Source organism: Sceloporus occidentalis, unplaced genomic scaffold, assembly GCF_023333645.1.
Source record: "Sceloporus occidentalis isolate IW3139 unplaced genomic scaffold, rSceOcc1.0.p SCAF_6, whole genome shotgun sequence".
NCBI lineage: Eukaryota > Metazoa > Chordata > Lepidosauria > Squamata > Phrynosomatidae > Sceloporus > Sceloporus occidentalis.
The window spans coordinates 68,048,385-68,067,790 of record NW_028316986.1 but is presented as its reverse complement, the minus strand read 5'-3'; the positions used below and the strand labels follow the sequence as shown (position 1 = coordinate 68,067,790).

The 19,406-nt window shown below is 39.7% G+C and overlaps 1 protein-coding gene across 5 annotated transcripts in view; it reads right to left on the bottom strand.

Annotated features, from left to right (window-relative positions):
- URB2 (URB2 ribosome biogenesis homolog) overlaps positions 1 to 18,475 on the bottom strand; it is a 31,506-nt gene extending 13,031 nt beyond the window's left edge. For 3 of the 5 annotated variants that reach the window (XR_016281733.1, XR_016281734.1, XM_089529944.1), the window contains exons 1-9: positions 18,359 to 18,475; positions 17,988 to 18,124; positions 16,651 to 16,827; positions 11,483 to 14,867; positions 10,141 to 10,295; positions 7,164 to 7,274; positions 5,506 to 5,739; positions 3,834 to 3,924; positions 2,365 to 2,504 (exon numbers count right to left, since the gene is read on the bottom strand). Coding sequence is in view for 2 of the 5 variants with exons in the window: in XM_089529944.1 (XP_089386070.1) it covers positions 2,365 to 2,504; positions 3,834 to 3,924; positions 5,506 to 5,739; positions 7,164 to 7,274; positions 10,141 to 10,295; positions 11,483 to 14,867; positions 16,651 to 16,827; positions 17,988 to 18,113 (4,419 nt within the window). In the remaining 3 variants the exon portion in view is untranslated. Of the gene's footprint in view, positions 1 to 2,364; positions 2,505 to 3,284; positions 3,392 to 3,833; positions 3,925 to 5,505; positions 5,740 to 7,163; positions 7,275 to 10,140; positions 10,296 to 11,482; positions 14,868 to 16,650; positions 16,828 to 17,987; positions 18,125 to 18,358 lie in introns of those variants that run through there. The other 2 variants (XR_016281735.1, XM_089529945.1) reach the window with 2 other exon arrangements.
- Positions 18,476 to 19,406: the final 931 nt, after the last annotated feature.

The window sequence follows — 19,406 nt, the reverse complement described above, 5'->3', positions numbered from 1 at the left end:
AGGCCCCACCTGGAATATTGTGTCCAGTTCTGGGCACAACAATTCAAAAAGGACATTGAGAAACTGGAGCGTGTCCAAAGGAGGGCGACTAAAATGGTGAAGGGTCTGGAAGCCATGTCCTATGAGGAACGACTCAGGGAGCTGGGGATGTTTAGCCTGGAGAAGAGAAGGTTAAGAGGTGATATGATAGCCCTGTTTAAATATTTGAATGGATGTCAAATTGAGGAGAGAGCAAGCTTGTTTTCTGCTGCTCCAGAGAACAGGACCCGGAACAATGGATGCAAGCTACAGGAAAAGAGATTCCACCTCAACATTAGGAAGAACCTCCTGACAGTAAGGGCTGTTCGACAGTGGAACACACTCCCTCGGAGTGTAGTGGAGTCTCCTTCCTTGGAGATCTTTAAGCAGAGGCTAGATGGCCATTTGCTGGGGATGCTTTGATTTGGATTTCCTGCATGGCAGGGGGTTGGACTGGATGGCCCTTGTGGTCTCTTCCAACTCTATGATTCTAATTCCTTTTTGGAAAAATGAACATATAAAATTACAATTTTAGCTTAATGAGGGACAGCTACATCCCTTTCATGGCACAGCTGTTATTTTTAGTCAATTTTATATTTATAGAGGTTGGTCTTGATAAATGAAGGATAAGAAATATCACATAGTGATGGCTTATGCTATTGCCCCCTGCTCAGTTGTGTGTGTTGAAGTAAAATAACCTGGAGGGAAGAAATTTTAGACTCAAGGGTAGTGGTTTAAAGAATTTGCAAAGATGGGTTTAAAAAACCTAGTAAGTAATTTTTTTTGGTCATTTGTGAAAAACAAAAAAGGGTTACTTGTGTGAGTAACTAGCATTTGTTACCTGTGTGAGTAACTAACAATTTTGGGGGGCCTTGGAACTGTAAATGTAAACAACTGCTTTTTTAAAAGCAGCTTTCCAAATCCTGGGAAACAGTGAACTTAGACTAGAAAATGACCCAGTGTGTTAAAAATCTGGGAAGAGAGATAGACCACCACAAGATGTATGCCAAGAGAAACTGGTAAATACAGTAGCTAGCTTGCTGAGAAACAGACATTTCTTATCATCCAAGGTCCAAAGGCAGCTTGCTTATTAGTAGCAGAGTTACAAGTTCAGGTATTAGGATTACGTTCCATGCCTGTATGCTGCTTCTTCCCTTTACACTTTCTGATTATCTCCAACACTTCCTTATTTGCTCATAACCACACCATCAGACACTTGAAGTAACAAGTTACTTTAAAATAGTTACTTGCAACAAATAACACCTTTTTGGCAACAAAGTTACATTTGCTAAGTAATATAACAAGTGGGAATAAAGTCATTTTACTGAGTAAGGAATGTTTTCTTGTTACTCTTTATCTGAGGCATTTTGAAAGGCTTTATTTAAATGTTAGCCTTCACTTATAAATCTAAAGGTTTCTGCATCAAGATAGTCATTCTACATCGAAGACAGCATAAAGGAGCCCCATCAGTCCCAGCAAAGTGAACCTCTTAAACCTGGATCTTTTGCTGGGATTCACATGTGATCCAGTAATTTTAAGAAGTGGATGGGGGTGAAGAGATGAGAAGTAAAGAAAGAGAAGGATTTTTAAAAAATTCAAATTGCTATTTTTAATTTAAATATCACAACAAACTGTGGCTATTGCAAACATAGAGTACCAGAGGGAATCTGAGTATAGGAACAAAGGAGGGAAAATGCAAATCTGAAGCAATTTTCCTAGTGTCAACAGTTTGACCAAGATGTCTGAAGAAAGACCCTTCCTAAAATGCAAGTATAAAAATAAACCAGGATGGTGTGAAAAACGCTGTATAAGGCAGGTTATAAATCAAAGCCATTTTGGAGGTAGCCCCCCACAAAAAGGATCCAGGTAACTGATTAATTCCTGTACACACTTACTTGAAAGTAATAATCACTGGGACTAACTTCTTATGGACACCTTTGAAGAGTGTTCTAGTTGTGTATTTCTGCATGGCAAGGTGTTAGACAAGATGGCCCTTATGGACTCTTCCAGCTCTGATTCTATTATGGGACTTAGACTGAACAAACATACAACTGCATTTGGCAGTTGTGGATCTTGCATACTTGTATCCAGTTTTAAAAATGTTTTATGTAGAAACATGTGGCAACATTTCATCTGGTTCTCTTACCCTAAGTGAGGGCAACTGAACATGTGGGGAAAAGGCAGGAATACTTATCCAAATCCTGTCAAAATCAATCTAAATTGTGAAGCATTTTTTTATGCTTCAGATTTTTTTCTGTTTTTTCTTTGTGGTCTTGGATATATGATGAACACACAAATAACCTTCTCTCATTCATCATGCCTTGCAGATGAATAATTGGTCATTACCTTCTGCAGTTCAATGACGTACTGGCCAACAATGAAGGGAGACAACACAGTGAATTCTTCTGTTTTTGCAGCAATATAAGTATACATCCTCTCCACCAGCTGGGCACACTTTAGTATAACCTCAAATTCATCTGTAATCCCTTTGAAAAGAATTTAAAATGTGAGATTATAAAGTAGCATAGGCCTGTTACAGACTGCCAAAATAAAGCTGCTTCGGGTCTCTTTGGAGGTATGCTGTTTAAATGATACATGGGTCCTACGAGTCCGGAGGTCACACCAAAGCCACACTCCATTCCTAAGCACTGGAGTGCAGCTTTGGTGCAGCTTCCAGATTCTTAGGATGCATGCATCATTTAAACAGCATACCTCCAAAGAGACCCAAAGCAGCTTTATTTTGGCAGTCTGTAACAGGCCATAATTTCCTTTTGAGCGAGCCAAATGTGATGTAATGGCCTGAGCACTGGACTATGACTCTGTAGATCAAGCTTTGAATCTTGGATCACCTATGGAAACTTACTGGGTGACCTTGGGCAGGTCACACTCTCTCAGATACAGAGGATAGCAATGGCAAACTCCCTCTGAAGAAACTTGACAAGAAAACCTTGTGATAGAGTCACCATAAATCAGAAACAACTTCAAGGAACACAACAATAACATAATTTCTTTTGCATTTTTTCTTCCAAAATATGGGAATAAACAGTTAACATGTCAGCCCATCCAACAGTATGTGGAATCTACATAATGCATGAAACCAGAGAAATGCAGCATATTAAGAGAAATTATACATATGAGACAAGAGGAATAAGATTGTCCAACAGTGACTCCCTCCTCTTCTGTAGAAACAAGAGATTTATGTACATACACAAGTGAGGATTGATGTGAGGTGAAATCCAACAATACCAGGAGGACCATACATTTACCCCTTCCCCAGATATAGTCAATTCCTGTCAAAATTGATTGAGATTGGTAACTGCCAGGTGTTAAGGGACTGCCATGGCCCCCAGGGAGGTTTGGAGGATCACACCCCCTGGAAAAAAAAGAAAAAAACCTGGTTTTGGCCCCAAATGTTAACATCTTAATGTCAACTTTTAGGTAATTTCCTGTTGGGGGGGAAGGACTCTCCTGAGCTGAAAATGGCCTTGAGGGGTGGAATAACAAATGTTGGGAGGCCCACAGGCTATACTACCTGCCACTGAAATAAACAGAGAAGTTCTGAAGCGCTCAATCATTCTCATGTGTGCCCAACTTTCCCATACATTTGAAGGTTGGGAAAAGAATATCTATGAGTAGGCTCCAATGAAGCAATGTTTGTTGGCTTCTCATGAATATTGGTGGCCTACTATGGAAAACAGGAAGCATGACTAGATTAGCCTTCATCTGATTCAGCAGGACTTGTCTTAAATTCTACACATACACCAAGACCATAATAGAAAATCAGAATAGGATACAAACATAACAAAATATCTCACCTCTGTCTCCTTTCTGCCTCCCCTCATGCATAACTGAAACAACCAGTCTATGAAAACTGTCCAAGAATGATGGAGCTGCTTTCAGCATCACCTGAAAAGAAATTAAGTTAGACACTACAGCTAAGGGGCAAATGACATTCTGTAGGTTAAAGCTAAGACATATTGGTTATCATACTATAAACTAGCACTTCTAATTTAGAGGTGCAAAAATAATGCCAGACACTCAATATATAAGAAAGTAGAGGCCAGCATCTAAGTTATGCTATCCTAAAAACTTGGATTTCGGGAAATTCATAACACAACATAGTCTTGTACCATTACACATAGGTCCAGTTATCATATACTGCCAAAACAGCAGCATTCTTACGTAACAGGTAAGTTATCACCAAAGTGAGAAGAATCCTGAGATATATTTACCAACACACACCCCTACGTTTCTTTAGGGATATAAACTCTAAGGGTAGGAATCCCTGAAACAGCCCCAAAAGAACTCAGAGAACACAAAATGTTCTTAAAAAACTAAAAGTAGTTAGGCTAGACAAATTATATATTACTAAGTTCTTAAAATGAATTTCTACTGTCTAGGGGTACTGTATTAAGAATTGGGAGTTAGTGAATGAATTAGAAGGTGTATAGCTTCCTAAGACTATACTGTTCTAGATATAAATATGGTTGTAATTGTTTTGTCCTCTCTAGTTTACCTTTCTTTTGTTTTATATTTTATGGATGAAAGAAAACAGGTAAAGCTAAGGTTAAATAGTATCAAGTTGTGAAAATGAATTAATATCATTTAAATGGGTCAAAACACACTGCAGCAATAATCCAGTTTGAGATGACGTTAATTGCCCTGGCTCTGTGCTAGGAAATTCTGAGAATTGTAATTTATTGTGGCACAGAGCTCTCTGAAAGAAGTCTAAATGTCTCACAAAATGACAGTTCCCAGAATTCCCTAGCACTGAACCAGGGCAGTTAAAGCAGTCTCAAACTGGATTATTGCTGCAGTGTGTTTTGGAACAATGTTTTAAGAATCGGGATTTAGGGAAGAATATGAGATATGGGAGCAACCACCTGTTTAGCTGACATACAGATATTTAAGTAATACAGAATGAATGTATAAGTAGGAATTGTAATATTCTGAAACAAATTATTAGAAATAAAGTTAAATAAAAGAGGAAGTAGAAGATATGGATATTTATAACCAATGACTGGCAAGTGAGAAGTGAAATATATAATTCTCTTTTTGTGTTTGTGTGTCTGTTTGTGGTGTTTTATGCAGTGAAGTTTTTTTTTCTTTATATGTAATTTTACTTTATAAAATTTATGTATTTAGTAAATACAATGTTTAAAAAATTACACAAAAGTGTGAAAACAGTACCAGTCTTTTTGCTCTTGCACATTTTCCATCTCTTCACTTATGGACAATTTTCTTTTTCTTTCTTCCTTTCCTTTCCTTCCCCCCCCCCCCCTTTTTTTTTTTTTTTGGCAGAGTCTTTCAATGTTTGGATACATCTCTGTTTAAACACAATGAACTATGAACCTTCCAAATAAAAATAGATACAAGACTCTGCTGACCAATATATTAGATTTGCTCAGACCCACAAAAATCACTTGTAGACCACTACATCTTATGTGGAAACATCAAACCAAAACAAAATAATGGCCTGATAATTACCTTGGGGTGGCACTGAAGTATGGAAAACAGTACTTCGTGAATTCCCAGGAAGATGCTACCATAGTTCCTTTGGTCAAGAGGAACAATGAGAAGGATGTTGAAAACTAGGGTAACATGATGAGGGTTGGAGAGCACCCTTTCTCCTTGCCTCAGGAGGACTGCTACTGTCTCCAATATAGGCACTATGAGGGTGGAAAGCAGTGTTGCATCCTGAGCAGCCTCTTTGGCTTGCAACTGTGACAGAAGGAAGAAAAGAAGTAGAGAAAAAGATGTGAACACAGCCTTTCCAAAAACACACAGGGTTACCATAAGGGCCACATATGTATGCACAGTCAGTACTGAAACCCACTAGTAACATATGTGATGTACAAATAGCTATGCAAAAGCGTTTATGTAAAAATTACGTCTTTGGATCAGAACACCCAGAATCCTCCCATCAGTATGGATGCTGGCCATAATGGCAGGGGAGAAGAGGGGGGCATTCTGGAAAATACAGTCCAAAAAAAAATAACCTCCTATTCTGGGTGTTTTTTGTTGAGAACCACTGCTGCATGCCAGTGTGGGCAGCTGACCCACAGTCAAATGTAGGCAATTCCATCTGTTTTTCTCACTGCCATCAATTCTTCTCTCCTCCATTCCCATTTCTTCCTCTCATCTAACTGGGCCACTAGAGAACATACAGATTCTTTTTGCAAGAGGGTATTCTGATAAGAGATCAAGGGGCACATGAGAAAAGGCTGAGGGCTACAGAGTCTTAGGACCATAGATAGCCGACCCCTACTCTTGACCATACTGAAAGAGGAAAACACGAACAGAAAAATTTGAACCCCTTCTGCACAATCAGTTTTTAGGTGAACAAACAGTACTCTTTTGTCTTGCACACAGCTGGTATTGTCATGGTGAGCTGGATTGTAGGGATGCTGGATGTATTCTATTTTCTACCTGGGAAAGCGCATTTGCCGCTACTGCAATTGCAATTTTCAACCATTTTTCAACAAGAATCTACTGAATACAGCAATTTATTTTGCCCACACAAGCTTGTGTCCTTTAGTAAATATTACATTTTACTTATGACTGAAGTTATAGGTGGCTCCACATTCTCCAGTTTTATGAAACTCAAGCACTGGAATACACACCTATTCTAAGTTTTTAGAAAATGAAGACAAAATGCTAGGTTTCTGTCTTCTTCTACAGTTCCCCAAGATGTTTAAAACAAAAAGGCCTCCTCATTTTCTACAAGGCTTTATTCGCTCCTACTGTGTAACTTTTGTGCTAGCACATGCATCCAATCCCATTTAAACTGAACAGCTACAGAGTAGCAAACAAATTAACTTCTCCCCCACCCCTAGAATGCCTATGTTTTGTGTCTAATTTTTTTTTATTCTTTTTGGAAAATGAATGTTATCTTTCACTTATTGCAAAGTAGAAATCTATCCACATTACAACAACAAGAAGTAAGAGTAGGAATAACAACAGTCAGCGTAGCTTTCCCCTTTCTATCCACTACATGTTCTCAGGATTAAATAGTTATGTCAGAAGTGCCAGAATGGGGTTTTGAAGAGAATAATCCTGAAGCTAAAACTAACAGATGAGAAGAGTGTATCCTTTCAGTATTTCTTTTCAGTGGCTCCTCAGTTCTGATTTGCTGACATACTTACAACTAAAGCAGTGATTATCTGGGGACTGGAAAGCCAGAAAGCTCTCTCTTTCTCCCCACTTAAAGGGCAGCTGAGCAGCACTTTGATAAGAAGAACAGCTGACAACACTGCCTGCAAAAAATATGAAGAGAACAAGATGGTAATAAACATGCTCATGAAGCAAGGGAAGTGAAGAGCAGTTCAAAGTGTTAGGAACATTAGCCACACTGTGATTTTAGAAAATCTCTGAATCATAAAAAAACATTCAAGGACTGATGCTTCTTCTAGACAGCTAGAATCCTGTTGTTATACAAAACATATTTCTGTTTACTTTGCCGCATGTATACAACTAAATTTCAGCTTATTGGTTCCACTTGTTGTGTACTTTGTTATTCTACTTATTTTATTTATTAAAATATTTATACTCTGCCCTATATCAAAGATCTCAGGGTGATTTCATATATTATAACAACAACAACTATAACATTTGCCTCCAAGTAAGAATTCTGAATCTGGCCAACTTTAGCACCAACTTAAGGTTAGTATTCTATATTTCACACTATACGTTAGCATATGTTGATATTCAGGGAAAAAAGAAAATAAGGTGGTTTTGTGTGTTGAATATTCAGGGTTAGAAGCTGGTCAGCTCACTTGATCTAAAAATAGCTGCTTCTCCCAACTAGAGTAAACCTGTTGAATCAATGGGATTTACATCGAGCAACTGAGCCACTCTAGTTAGGACAAGCAATTGGATTTAGACTGCTATCTGTATCAACAGCATTATGCTGTTTAATGAACTGGAAAGAGACAGTATTACAAGTTACAATAATGTGTTACAATTTTCTATTCATGAATAACACAGCAAAAGAAGCTATACATTTTTGAAATAGGCAATCCCTAGCAACAGTTATCAGGAATAATTAAACAGCAAGTGCTTTTTTTATATGAAACTCTTAATTGTTACAAAAAGTCGTTAAGTAATCCCTACTGTAAGACAGGAGATGAGAGTTATGGCATATGTTTTCATTAGAAAGTCTTCTATCAAGTATAGTGAAAATGCCAAGCAGCCTATTTGGAAAGACAACTATTTTAATTTTTGTTAGATTGTGCATGAGGTACACTCTGCTCCTAAGAATTTAAGAGGAATGTGTAAAAGCCTGAAAACTGCTTTCTACATATCAAACCCACTATGTGAAGATATTTCATTTCATTGAATCATAGAATCGTAGAGTTGGAAGAGACCACAGGGGCCATCCGGTCCAACCCCCTGCCATGCAGGAAATCACAAAGCATCCCCGACAGATGGCCATCCATCCTCTTCTTAAAGACCTCCAAGGAAGGAGACTCCACCACACTCCGATGGGAGTTTGTTCCACTGTCAAACAGCCCTTACTGTCAGAAAGTTCCTCCTAATATTGAGGTGGAATCTCTTTTCCTGTAGCTTGCATCCATTGTTCCGGGTCCTGTTCTCTGGAGCAGCAGAAAACAAGCTTGCTCCCTCCTCAATATGACATCCCTTCAAATATTTAAACAGGGCTATCATATCACCTCTTAATCTTCTTTTCTCCAGGCTAAACATCCCCAGCTCCCTAAGTCGTTCCTCATAGGACATGGTTTCCAGACCCTTCACCATTTTAGTCGCCCTCCTTTGGACACGCTCCGGTTTTTCAACATCTTTTTTAAACTGTGGGGCCCAGAACTGGACACAATATTCTAGGTGGGGCCTGACCAAAGCAGAATACAGTGGGACTATTACTTCTCTTGATCTAGACACTATACTTTTATTGATGCAGCCTAAAGTTGCATTGGCCTTTTTAGCTGCCGCATCGCACTGTTCACTCATGTTCAACTTGTGGTCTACTTGGACTCCAAGATCCCTTTCACATGTAGTCTCATTCAGCCAGGTGTCCCCCATCCTATATCTGTGCATTTTATTTTTCTGCCCTAAGTACAGCACCTTACATTTCTCTGTGTTGAATTTCATTTTGTTAGCTTTGGCCCAGCTTTCAAGTCTATTCAGGTCATTTTGAATTTTGATCCTGTCTTCTGGAGTATTAGCTATTCCTCCTAATTTGGTGTCATCTGCAAATCTGATAAGTATGCTCCCAATTCTGTCATCCAGGTCATTGATAAAGATGTTAAATAACACTGGCCCCAGGACAGAGCCCTGTGGGACCCCACTGGTCACTTCTCTCCAGGCTGAAAAGGAACCATTGTTGAGCACCCTTTGGGTTCGGCCGGTCAACCAGTTACAAATCCATGTAACAGTTACCTTGTCTATCCCACATTTTACAAGCTTGTTTGCAAGAATGTCATGGGAAACTTTCTCAAAGGCCTTACTGAAATCAAGATATACTATATCCACAGCATTCCCTTCATCTACCAAGCTGGTAATTTTATCAACGAAAGAGATTTCCAAGTATCAGAAAAGGTTGTTTGTTTGTTTGTTTTTTCAAGAATTTAGATCCCACCTTTTTCCCACAATGGGATTCAAGATGTTTAAAACAAAACAACACTGCAAAAGCAGCAGTATGTTTTTGTGATAGGCAATTCCTAACAACAGTTATCAGGAATAATTGAACAGCAAGCGGCCTTGGCTACTGTGGGTGGTGGGAATAGTTATCAATGCATCTATAAGGCAATGGCAATGGGTTGGCTATATCATTCTTTTCCAGTCTTAAACTTTTCAGATGTATTGGATGAATCTCATCATCTACAACTCTTATCATCCACAACCAGCAAAGCCAATGCATTGCCTACTGTGGATGGTGGGAATTGTTATGAGTGCATCTATAAGGCACTGGGTTGAAGAAAGCTGAGTTTGATTCAACAGAAGTCAATCTCATATATTCACACATGTAAATTTCAAAGCTGCACATTGTGACTTTAAGCATGAGGAAAGATATATGGGAGCAATCTATGGCAGCACATAGTAGAGGGCTATCAGCAACTCACAGAAGAACATTATAAGGCTGGTAAATAATATTAATCCCCTTACTTCAGCATTTTCTTTCCAAATGTTCCCAACATCTACACCCTCAAGCAAGAGCCTCAATATGATGCAAAAGTTGTCGGTGGTACACTTCTCCACCAGCTGAGTCATCAGTTCTGTCAGCTGAACTTCTAGATCTTGAATAAACTGAACTCCAGAACCTGAAATTGTTCAAGTGAAACTATCATTAGAATTGTTAAAATTATATGGGAATCATGTAGGTCTTCGGATGTTGTTACAACTGCAAATCCCAGGAATTTAGACATCATATGCAACGGTGAAGCATTCTGAGAGTGGCAGGCCAACAACATCTTTAAAGCCCCACAATTTCCACCTTTCATTTGGATAATAATTCCTTTTAAGAGTAAGTTATAAAACATTTTGTACATTAACTTTAAAGCTTTTCAGACACACAGCATAAGCATTCACTTTAGAGAAAAGAGGTCCAATTCAATTCAGAGGTCTAATATTTAGGAAAAGAAAGTAGGGTTCAGCTTCTCCTGCTACATGAACTTCATTTTGAAATCTCCAGTAGTCTCTGCCCAGACAATTCTCCTTAATTAATTTGATAAAGATTAATTTCCCTTAATAAGTACAATCTTACACACTGAGGTGGGTGCAGTGAGACTGGAAAACTTGAAGCTTGCAAGGTCTATTTTGTTTTTACTAGAATCTAAGGATGCTTTCAGTTAGCATGACCCTGCTCTGGGAAACTGGAAGGTAGAGATGGGAACTGGAAGAAATATTCTACATGCCCAGTAGTAAGAGGCAAGTGACCAATATTTTCAGAATTCAGAAAGCTAAGCGAGGAACCATCCAAGTACGGTTGTAACCAGTACATTACTAGCTACTGGTTACTTAAAGAAAAACAAATCTCTGAGAACGTATGATTTTGAAAGCTTACAATCATAACAGAAAAAAAATCTGTACTTGGCTTTATTTTAGCAAAATGGGCCAAGATTTATTTAGTTACTTAAAGTGGATTAACTTCTTTGTGAAAAGCAAAAACAGGCCTTAACAGTCTAGGTGGCACATAGAAAAGAGACTGAGAATTTATAGAGAGAGGGATTTAGAGGTATGTGATTTAGGAATGTTAACCTGTGATGGAACCTGTTGGTTTTTGAAACAGATGGGCTACAGGAAAACATACCTAGAAGTCTTTTACAAAAGAAAAATCACTGAGATATGCCAATGAAAACCATCTACATGCTTCAGCCATCTATTTGTAATAATCATCTATGCTGATATCAATCACTACTAGCCAAACTTGCCTAAATTGGTTAGATGTTCTACCACTCTTCCATATTAACCCAGGAGGGAGAGACTACAAAGTATTAAAATCACTTACCCATTAGCATCTTTCTGACAGAGTGAAATACAGCAACAGAAGTAACTTGTGCAGAATACATCTCTGGTATGGAGCAGAAAACAGTTAAAAACTGCAGCGCAGATTGAAGAAATTGGACATTGACACTTGCCAAGTCAAGCTCCTTTAATATTTGAAAATAAAATTGTTTGTACAGTTCACTGTGAGAAAGCTGCTGGGTCCTGCCTTGCTTTGCTGGACTTTCAGGCTCACTCGCCCCACTCACAAGGTCTGCCAAATGAACATAAGAGGAATCTGCTTTCAGAAGGGTTGTAATGCATGATATGAATGCAAAAGGCAATGGTTGGCCTTTGGGACTATTTTGAAGGCAGAGATCTATAGTGGCCCCTGCCTGCAGTACTGCTTGTTCAAGCAAATTCAGCAATGTTCCCAAAGCTTGGTGTTTCCCATGCTGCTGCTGGAGCTGTAAACTTAGAACGTGACACTGTACAGTCAGTGCCACTAGAAGAAGCTGGTCAGCTGCAGGACTCCAGTGTCTGGAGTGTTGTGTATTGGCTGCACAGGGCTGGCAAGTTGCTAGGAATGACATGAACTTTTCCAGGTTTAGTTTCACACTCTGTCTTCTCTCAAACATGATCTGAAGATAGTATTCCAAAAAGGTTTGGATCCCATGAAGAAATTCATTCCACGAAGCAGTAATCAAAATGCTGGAAAAAGTCTCACATGCCACAAACATAGAGGTCAGTACAGCTTCAAGAACATCACTGGCATAGAAAACCTTAAAGGATGAGTTTGCATTTCTGCCAGTCTGCAGGACTGCTAGGAGGTGGAAGCAAGTTGTCAAGAACTTCAAAGAGGCTTCACTGCAAGCTGCACTGGCTTTGGTATTGACAGCCATAGACATCAGCAAAAGAAAGCACCTTGTGTGGTCCACAGGAAAGAGGCTGTCTAATTGCAATGTTGAAATTATCTCAAGTAAATTCAAAAGTCTTTCAATGTGCTCGTCTTCCAAAGTAATATAAGACCTTTCCTTCACTAATGATAGTATATTCTGAGCAACTTTCTCCATTGCTGTCCAGCACACAGAAGGTTCATTGCTAGGCCCTGTGCTAGCAATCTGACTGGCAGGAACATTATTCCACCACAGAATATCTTCTGCAGATAGCTGTTGAAGAGGTTGGTTGGCAACATTTTTCACTGTGGAGCAGAGCATTCTAGCAGAATGCTGAATTATATGGCTTAGAAAGGATGAGTGCAACATACACATTTCTGGAAGAAGAGAACTGCATAACAAGTCTTTAGACACTTTCTCAATTGTGATTAAGGAACTCTCATCACATGGTGACATTTGCACTTTGTTCATTAACAAGGTCTTCAGAAGTAGCCCTGCAATATACAGTGTGTCGTTCAGAGAAAGATAAGGAAACAGAACTGGAAGATTTGAAACTACAAGGTGCCAATGTGCAGTAGGGTAAGAGAGACTATTTATGGAGCCTATATTGCCATCCCAGAGTTCAGCCTCCTCTCCATTCAAGTAAGACTTTCCAGACTGGAGGATGAAAGCTCCAGCATGCTGCAAAATCTGATCTGATGTCTCAGTGAAACAGCTGGTGTGCAGCAACATATTCTTCATTTTTTGGAGCACTAGCCATTCCATGCAATATCTACTTGTGGAGCAGGAATACCTTAGATGTCTGGTTATCTTCTCCCAGCACTTTGCATCCAACCCAGGGAGAATAGATGAAAAATCCCAGGTGCCTATAGTAGAATCGGCAAGAGCAAAAGTTGTTTTGGCTAGTGGAGAAACATAATGTCTGCAATTTAAACCAAAGAGTGTATCAGTTGAGACCCAAGTACATGCAAGGAGAAGTACTGAGTCGCTAACTTTCTCTACCCAAATTTCCAGTTCTTTTTCTTCTGTCTGGACATTCTTCAACAGATTAAACAAAATTTGGATGATTTCCGTCTGCATTGTCTCCAACAAACTCTGAGTCCGATGCACAATGCGCAGTGGGGTGGAATCATCTAAGCTCGTCATGTGGAAGAGAACAAAATGCAGCAGTGTGCTCATAGACTGAAGCTTCAAAGCCATATCAGAATTACCTTTGACATCAGGAATAATGACAGTCTGACACTTCTCCAATATGAGAGATGCAACATCCAGGATCTGACTAGAAGGCAGATCCTGCAGGCACTCACAGAGTTTGGTCTTAATGCTGGCAGGCAGAACTGGGAGCCTTAACTCTTCTGCAGCTGGACGACAGAGAACACACAGGACCTGTTCAAAGAGCTTTTGGAACTGCCGCAATTTGGCGTAAGTGTGGAAAAGAGCACCAATGAGAGACTCCTGGGCCTTTTTTGTACGTGGCTCAGAGACTTCTGCATCAATCCAAGCTGAAGCCAGTAAGTCATCCAGATCGGGTTCCACAATCAAATGATTTAATGAGATCAAGGCACTGAGGCACCTAAACCAGGCAGGTATAGCAGCCTGTGGATGATTTACCAGCATCTGTGCCAACTGCTGGTAGAAATGAAACTGGACCTCCTTGTGCCGAATCCTGTCAGAGGCAATATTATAGATGTTGCTGCTTAGCACCGAGTTTAGAAGTTGCTCCATGGCAAGGAGATCTGAGATCCATTCTGATGAAGAAAGGGGGCTGTTCCAAAAATCCCCTTGCAGGTGGGAAATCTTCAGGCACTGAAAAAGTTGGATAAGCATATGAAAACTGAGAAGGTGGTTTTCAGTTTTGTTGTAAGACTCTAAAAAGAGTTTAAAAAGCAAAGGCATTGAATTTGCAACCACCTTCCCATGAATTGCTGGTTCACAAAAATTAGGATCCCCTAATGCAGACTGGATTGTGTTGACTGGGAGCAGCACATGCTTCAAGCCCTCTTTCTTGATCTTATGGGGCTCTTTCTCTGGCAACAACTCTTCTGTGTAGGATGGCAGGAGCTCTGGTGGAAAAACAGCAACTCGCATCAAAGCCTCTATGTGGTTTCGGATCTCTTTACACAGGTGTTGCTGTGCACGGGCATCATTATTTGTCCGCATTTGCATCCCAGTAGTGAGTAAATGTCTCAGGAGCAAGCATGGTTGAAGCAGGTGTTTGGTCACTTGACCAAATACACGATTTGCATTGGCCTGTTGCCTCTGAACCAGAAGGTACTTCCCAAATGCTAAATGGAGGACTTCAAACAGCTGGGAGGACACGGTAACTTCTGACATTAGCTGACAACATGCTATTTGGCACAACTTATTCAGAAGATCCACCAGTAGCTCAAATTTTGTAGTATAAACTATAGCGAGAGGAGGGGAGGAAAGGATGCCACTACAACAACTTAGCACTATGCTAAGGTTCTTCAGCATTTTTTGAGTGTAAAAAGTAGAAAGTCTTTCATTAATGATCTGAAGATTAAAAAAAGAAAACCAAAGGAAAGTTCAGCTCCACATTCTAGATAGAAATTAAACTCTAAAACAAGGCTATTTAAAGCAGTGACCCATGGATTGGTACTGTTTCACAGCAAGTTTGCAGGCAAGGGATTATGTCACACATATACACACAGTGAAACAGCTACACTGGCTACTGGTCTGTTTCCAGGCAGAATTTAAGTTGCTGGTTTTGACCTTTAAAGTGCTAAATGGCTTGTGTCCAAACTATCTGAAGGACCGTTATCTCCCTATACAAGCCAGCCTGAGCACTAAGATCGGCAGGAGATGGCTTTCTCTCAGTCCCACCATCTTCACAAGTGAGGACTTGGGAGAGAGCTTTCTCCATGGCTGCTCCCAGACTGTGGAACTCCCTGCATGGGAGGTCAGATCAGTTCCCTCCCCTGATCTCTTTCCACCGGCAGCTGAAGACATTTTTTATTTAGGCAGGCTTTTGGTGGGCAGATTTTATTTGAGTAATATGGTGTGCTGTTTTAATGTTTAATTATTTTTACTGTTTTTAACGATACTGTTTTTAAATCTATGTTTTAATGTTGTATTACTGTATTTATTTTTTAACTTTTATAATCAATATTTTAGCTCTGGAACACTGGGAAAAAATGAATTGTCTGTCCTGTGCATCAGATAGCCTGAGAAGCACTTCTGTAGAAGAATCTTCTTATGCAGCTACAGTTGTTTAGTCCAGATTATTTATTATGCACTGAGGATGCATGTACACTGTAAAAATAATGCTGCTTGACACCACTTTAAATGCTGTAGCTCCATCCTATGGAATTCTGGGATCTGTAGTTTTATAAGGTTTGCCAAAGATTGTTGATGTCTCATAAGCCTACAATCCCAGGATTCTGTACAATGGAGCCATGGCACTTAGTGGTATTTCTACAGTGTAGATGTACCCTAAGTCAGTCAGAGTACATCTAGGTTGTAAAAGTAATGCAGTTTGACACTACTGGCAGGGGTGCTTTGATTGTGAGTTTCAGCATGGAAGGGGGTTGGACTAGATGGCCCTTGTGGTCTCTTCCAACTTTATGATTCTACTTTATGTGTGGTAGCTCCATCCTGTAGAATCTGTAGTTTTACAAGATCTTTAGCCTTCTCTGCCAAAGAATACTGGTGTGTCACAAAACTACAAATTCCAGGATTCTTTAGGATGGAGCCATAGCAATTAAAGTGGTGTCGAACTGCATTATTTTTGCAAAAATAAGGCACTCAGACTCTTACTAGAGTGAAGAGAGCTACTGGGGTCTAAAGGTCACATGTTTTGCATACTTGATTTCAAAAGCCTGAAATATATATTAAACAATTTGGCAAGTATAAAAAAATAGAGAGCTTAAACCCAGTAAAAAGATTTAAAGTACTTTAAAACCATGCCCATGTGCAGATTTGGATGAAACCAGTAAGGCCCCAAAGGTGTGTTGGTGCCAATCAGGTCTCTTAGGGGAGGGTACAACTAGGGAACCACAGGAAAGATTAAGAGAGCCCATACAAGTCTGTGCAAGACTCACAAAACACAGTCATGTAGACATCTGCAGGACCATAACAGAACATGGCATACAGGGACAATATCATCTAAGAGGTTATGTCTCTGTCCGTGCAGAAAAAAAGTTTGGGAATAATGACAGTGCAAGGTGTAATAAGTGAGGCCCAGCAAGAAAGTTAGAAAAATCTGGTAGGCCCAAGCAGTTCAGCTGACCAAATTGTCCTATAAATACCCACCCCACACATCTATACACTGAGTTACCTGTGCAATTGAAAAACGGAGTGTTATGGTTTTTCCATCCTTAAAAAGATCCTGCAGTTTTCTGCTATGAAGGATGTTGTCCAGGTACGTCCAAAGCTTCTCAGTAATTTCATCTGGCAATTCAAGTTTTTTGTTGTAAAATGAAACCAGGGTGCGACTCGCCCAATCTAGTAAGACCTATATTCCCAAAATAAAAATGCACAAATTAATAGCAACAATTTGAGATCTTCTGTGGACAGGTGTGAAGGATGAAGAGAGTGGGGGATCCTGTACATTTTGCAGATACAGAATGCATTTCTATTGCTAAATTCAAACAGATCTTTTTCTATGGGCTGCTTAAATCAGAGGCACTTAGAAACTACATGCTAGTCTGAGGAGGAACCGTTCTTGGAAGTGCATAATGACATATTGACTGTATCTTCAGTGAGGCTTTTAAAAAGGGTGAACAAAAATGCAGACTGTAGGCTGCATAAAGAACTCAAAAGTATTTTTGCAGGTTCCCACATTCATGCTCCCAAGAAAAAAAATCAAGAAATTTTGAGCCACAAAATTGTTTCCCAAACTTCAGTTTTTAGAGAGTGGTGGGGTCTGTTTTAAGCCGGGGGGGGGGGGGGGGCCTTACGTCAAAAGGAAGTTACTGGCCATTTCCTACTTTGGATAAATGGCCCCCAACAGGTCTAAAACAGGCTATGCGGATGGCCAACTGTGGCCCATGGAATTTGGGAGTGGGGGGTACATTGAGTATTTTTAGGGCAGAAAAAATGGTAGAAGGTTATGATGGGGATTGAAAAGCAAGAAATGGTTCTCTAGTGTCTAGGGAGCCGACCTCTGCTTTAAAATAATAAAATAATGATTAGTGAATTTAGACACTGATCAGAGAAACCAAGTGTGAAGTGTACAGAATATTTCATAAGCAGCACAACATTCTGATCCCAAGAGTGTGTCCCTCTCTTCACATGTAAAAAACATTTTTGAACTCTTTTAAAAACTAGTATACAAATGGCATTTGAAGTAAACAGAAACTCAAGTTTCCTTACGGAAACAGCAGGATTAACATCATTGTACTGTTTTATCTTGTGATAAAACAAACTTATATGAAAAACAGAACAAAAGAAAATGTATTTAACTCAAATAATTGTTCAGATACCAAAGTAATTCTTAACCATTTCCAGTCCCAGGTTCCAGTTCCAACTCCAGTTGGATAACAAAAAAGGAAAAAATGGCTTGAAAAACATTGTATCTAGTAGCTCTAGTCGACTTCTGTACAACTCCCCCTCCCCCAACAAAACTCCAATTTGGAAAACCATGTATAGGAAATACATAGGAAAATGTATTACTTGTTCTTTGTTAGGAAGAAAACATTGATGAGAAACCCATGCAAACTGGGCCAATTTAAGTTTGTCCTCCCAAGGTGTCTTTGCACTTTTCAGCTTCAGGTGAATACCAGAGTAAATTGCCGCCATGGGGATGGTATCTTAAAAAAGAAAAGAAAAGACTATATAAAATACATGTCAATTGTGCCACAACGTATGCTTACAACAGAAGTAATTCCTTAAAGCAGATCAGTAGTATGTACACTCAACGTAGGATTCAGAGAGAGCATTGCATACTGGAAGGTTCCCAATTCAGATGGCTTTAAGTAAGCTATACTTCAATAGAGAGACACACTGCAGTATTAGACCAAACGTAATTAAAGCTGCTGATTTACCTTAAGGAGATGTTGTGCTCAATCTCCAAAGACAATGCACATCAACTACTCTCTCCACTCAAAAACTGCAACGTAAGTGGTGGTGGTGATGATGAAGGAGCAAAATAAGGCATAAGGGGACCTGCAAAATTTTAAGAAATAGAAAACTACAGTCACCCTTCTACTTCTGTAGATTTAATTATTCATGGATTTAATATGTACTCCCTAGGAATTTCTAGATCCCCCCCCCCCCCGTGTGACTCTATGGTCAATGCCTGCCAGAAGTTATGCTGGAGAACACTTCTCTAGGCATTTTTAAGGTCCTTCAGTGCAATTCTATGGTTAACTTCTGGCTGATGTTGAACATAGGGCTGGACTGGAGGACCTGGAGATTCCTGGAGAGGTGCTGTCTCAGATTGAAACATAATATTAGTTTTTTATTTGTGGTTTTTCCACTTTCTCAGAGGTCCTGCACCCCTAACATCAGCAAATGCGGAGGGCCTACTGTATAGCAACCTATTGGTGTAGGTCACAACTTCACAAATGCTCTGCAGAATAAAGGAATACTGGATTTTGAAGGTGCTCCTCTTTCTTGATCAGGATTTAGGCCTGAGCTGACGTTATGTCAGAGATCATTCAGCCTTAAGGATACACATGTCAATTTTTACCATCTTCAGAGCATCTGATCCCACAAAGCCATATGGCACCCACTGTTCATTGGGAGCTAGCTCATGAACTGGGGGGGGGGGCTGACTCTGAGATATCCCCCAAATGACTATCAATAGGGCTAAAACTGCTACAATATGTTGCGTATATCAATTATGATGCAACAGCTTATTCAGCCAAAGCAGTTGCAGAAGTAGTGGTAGGGTGGCAATTGTTATGGCTGAAACACTGGGAGAATGATTTATTTTGCTAACATGCCATTTGTAGGTAAACTGCTGTTTGATAAAAAGGGCCTGAGTCAAATGTTAAAAAAAGGCAAAGATAAAAAGATCTCACTGGATCTTGCTGAACAATTCCAGCAAAGCTGAGAAACAGAATTCACTTCACATCAGTGTCAATCAGG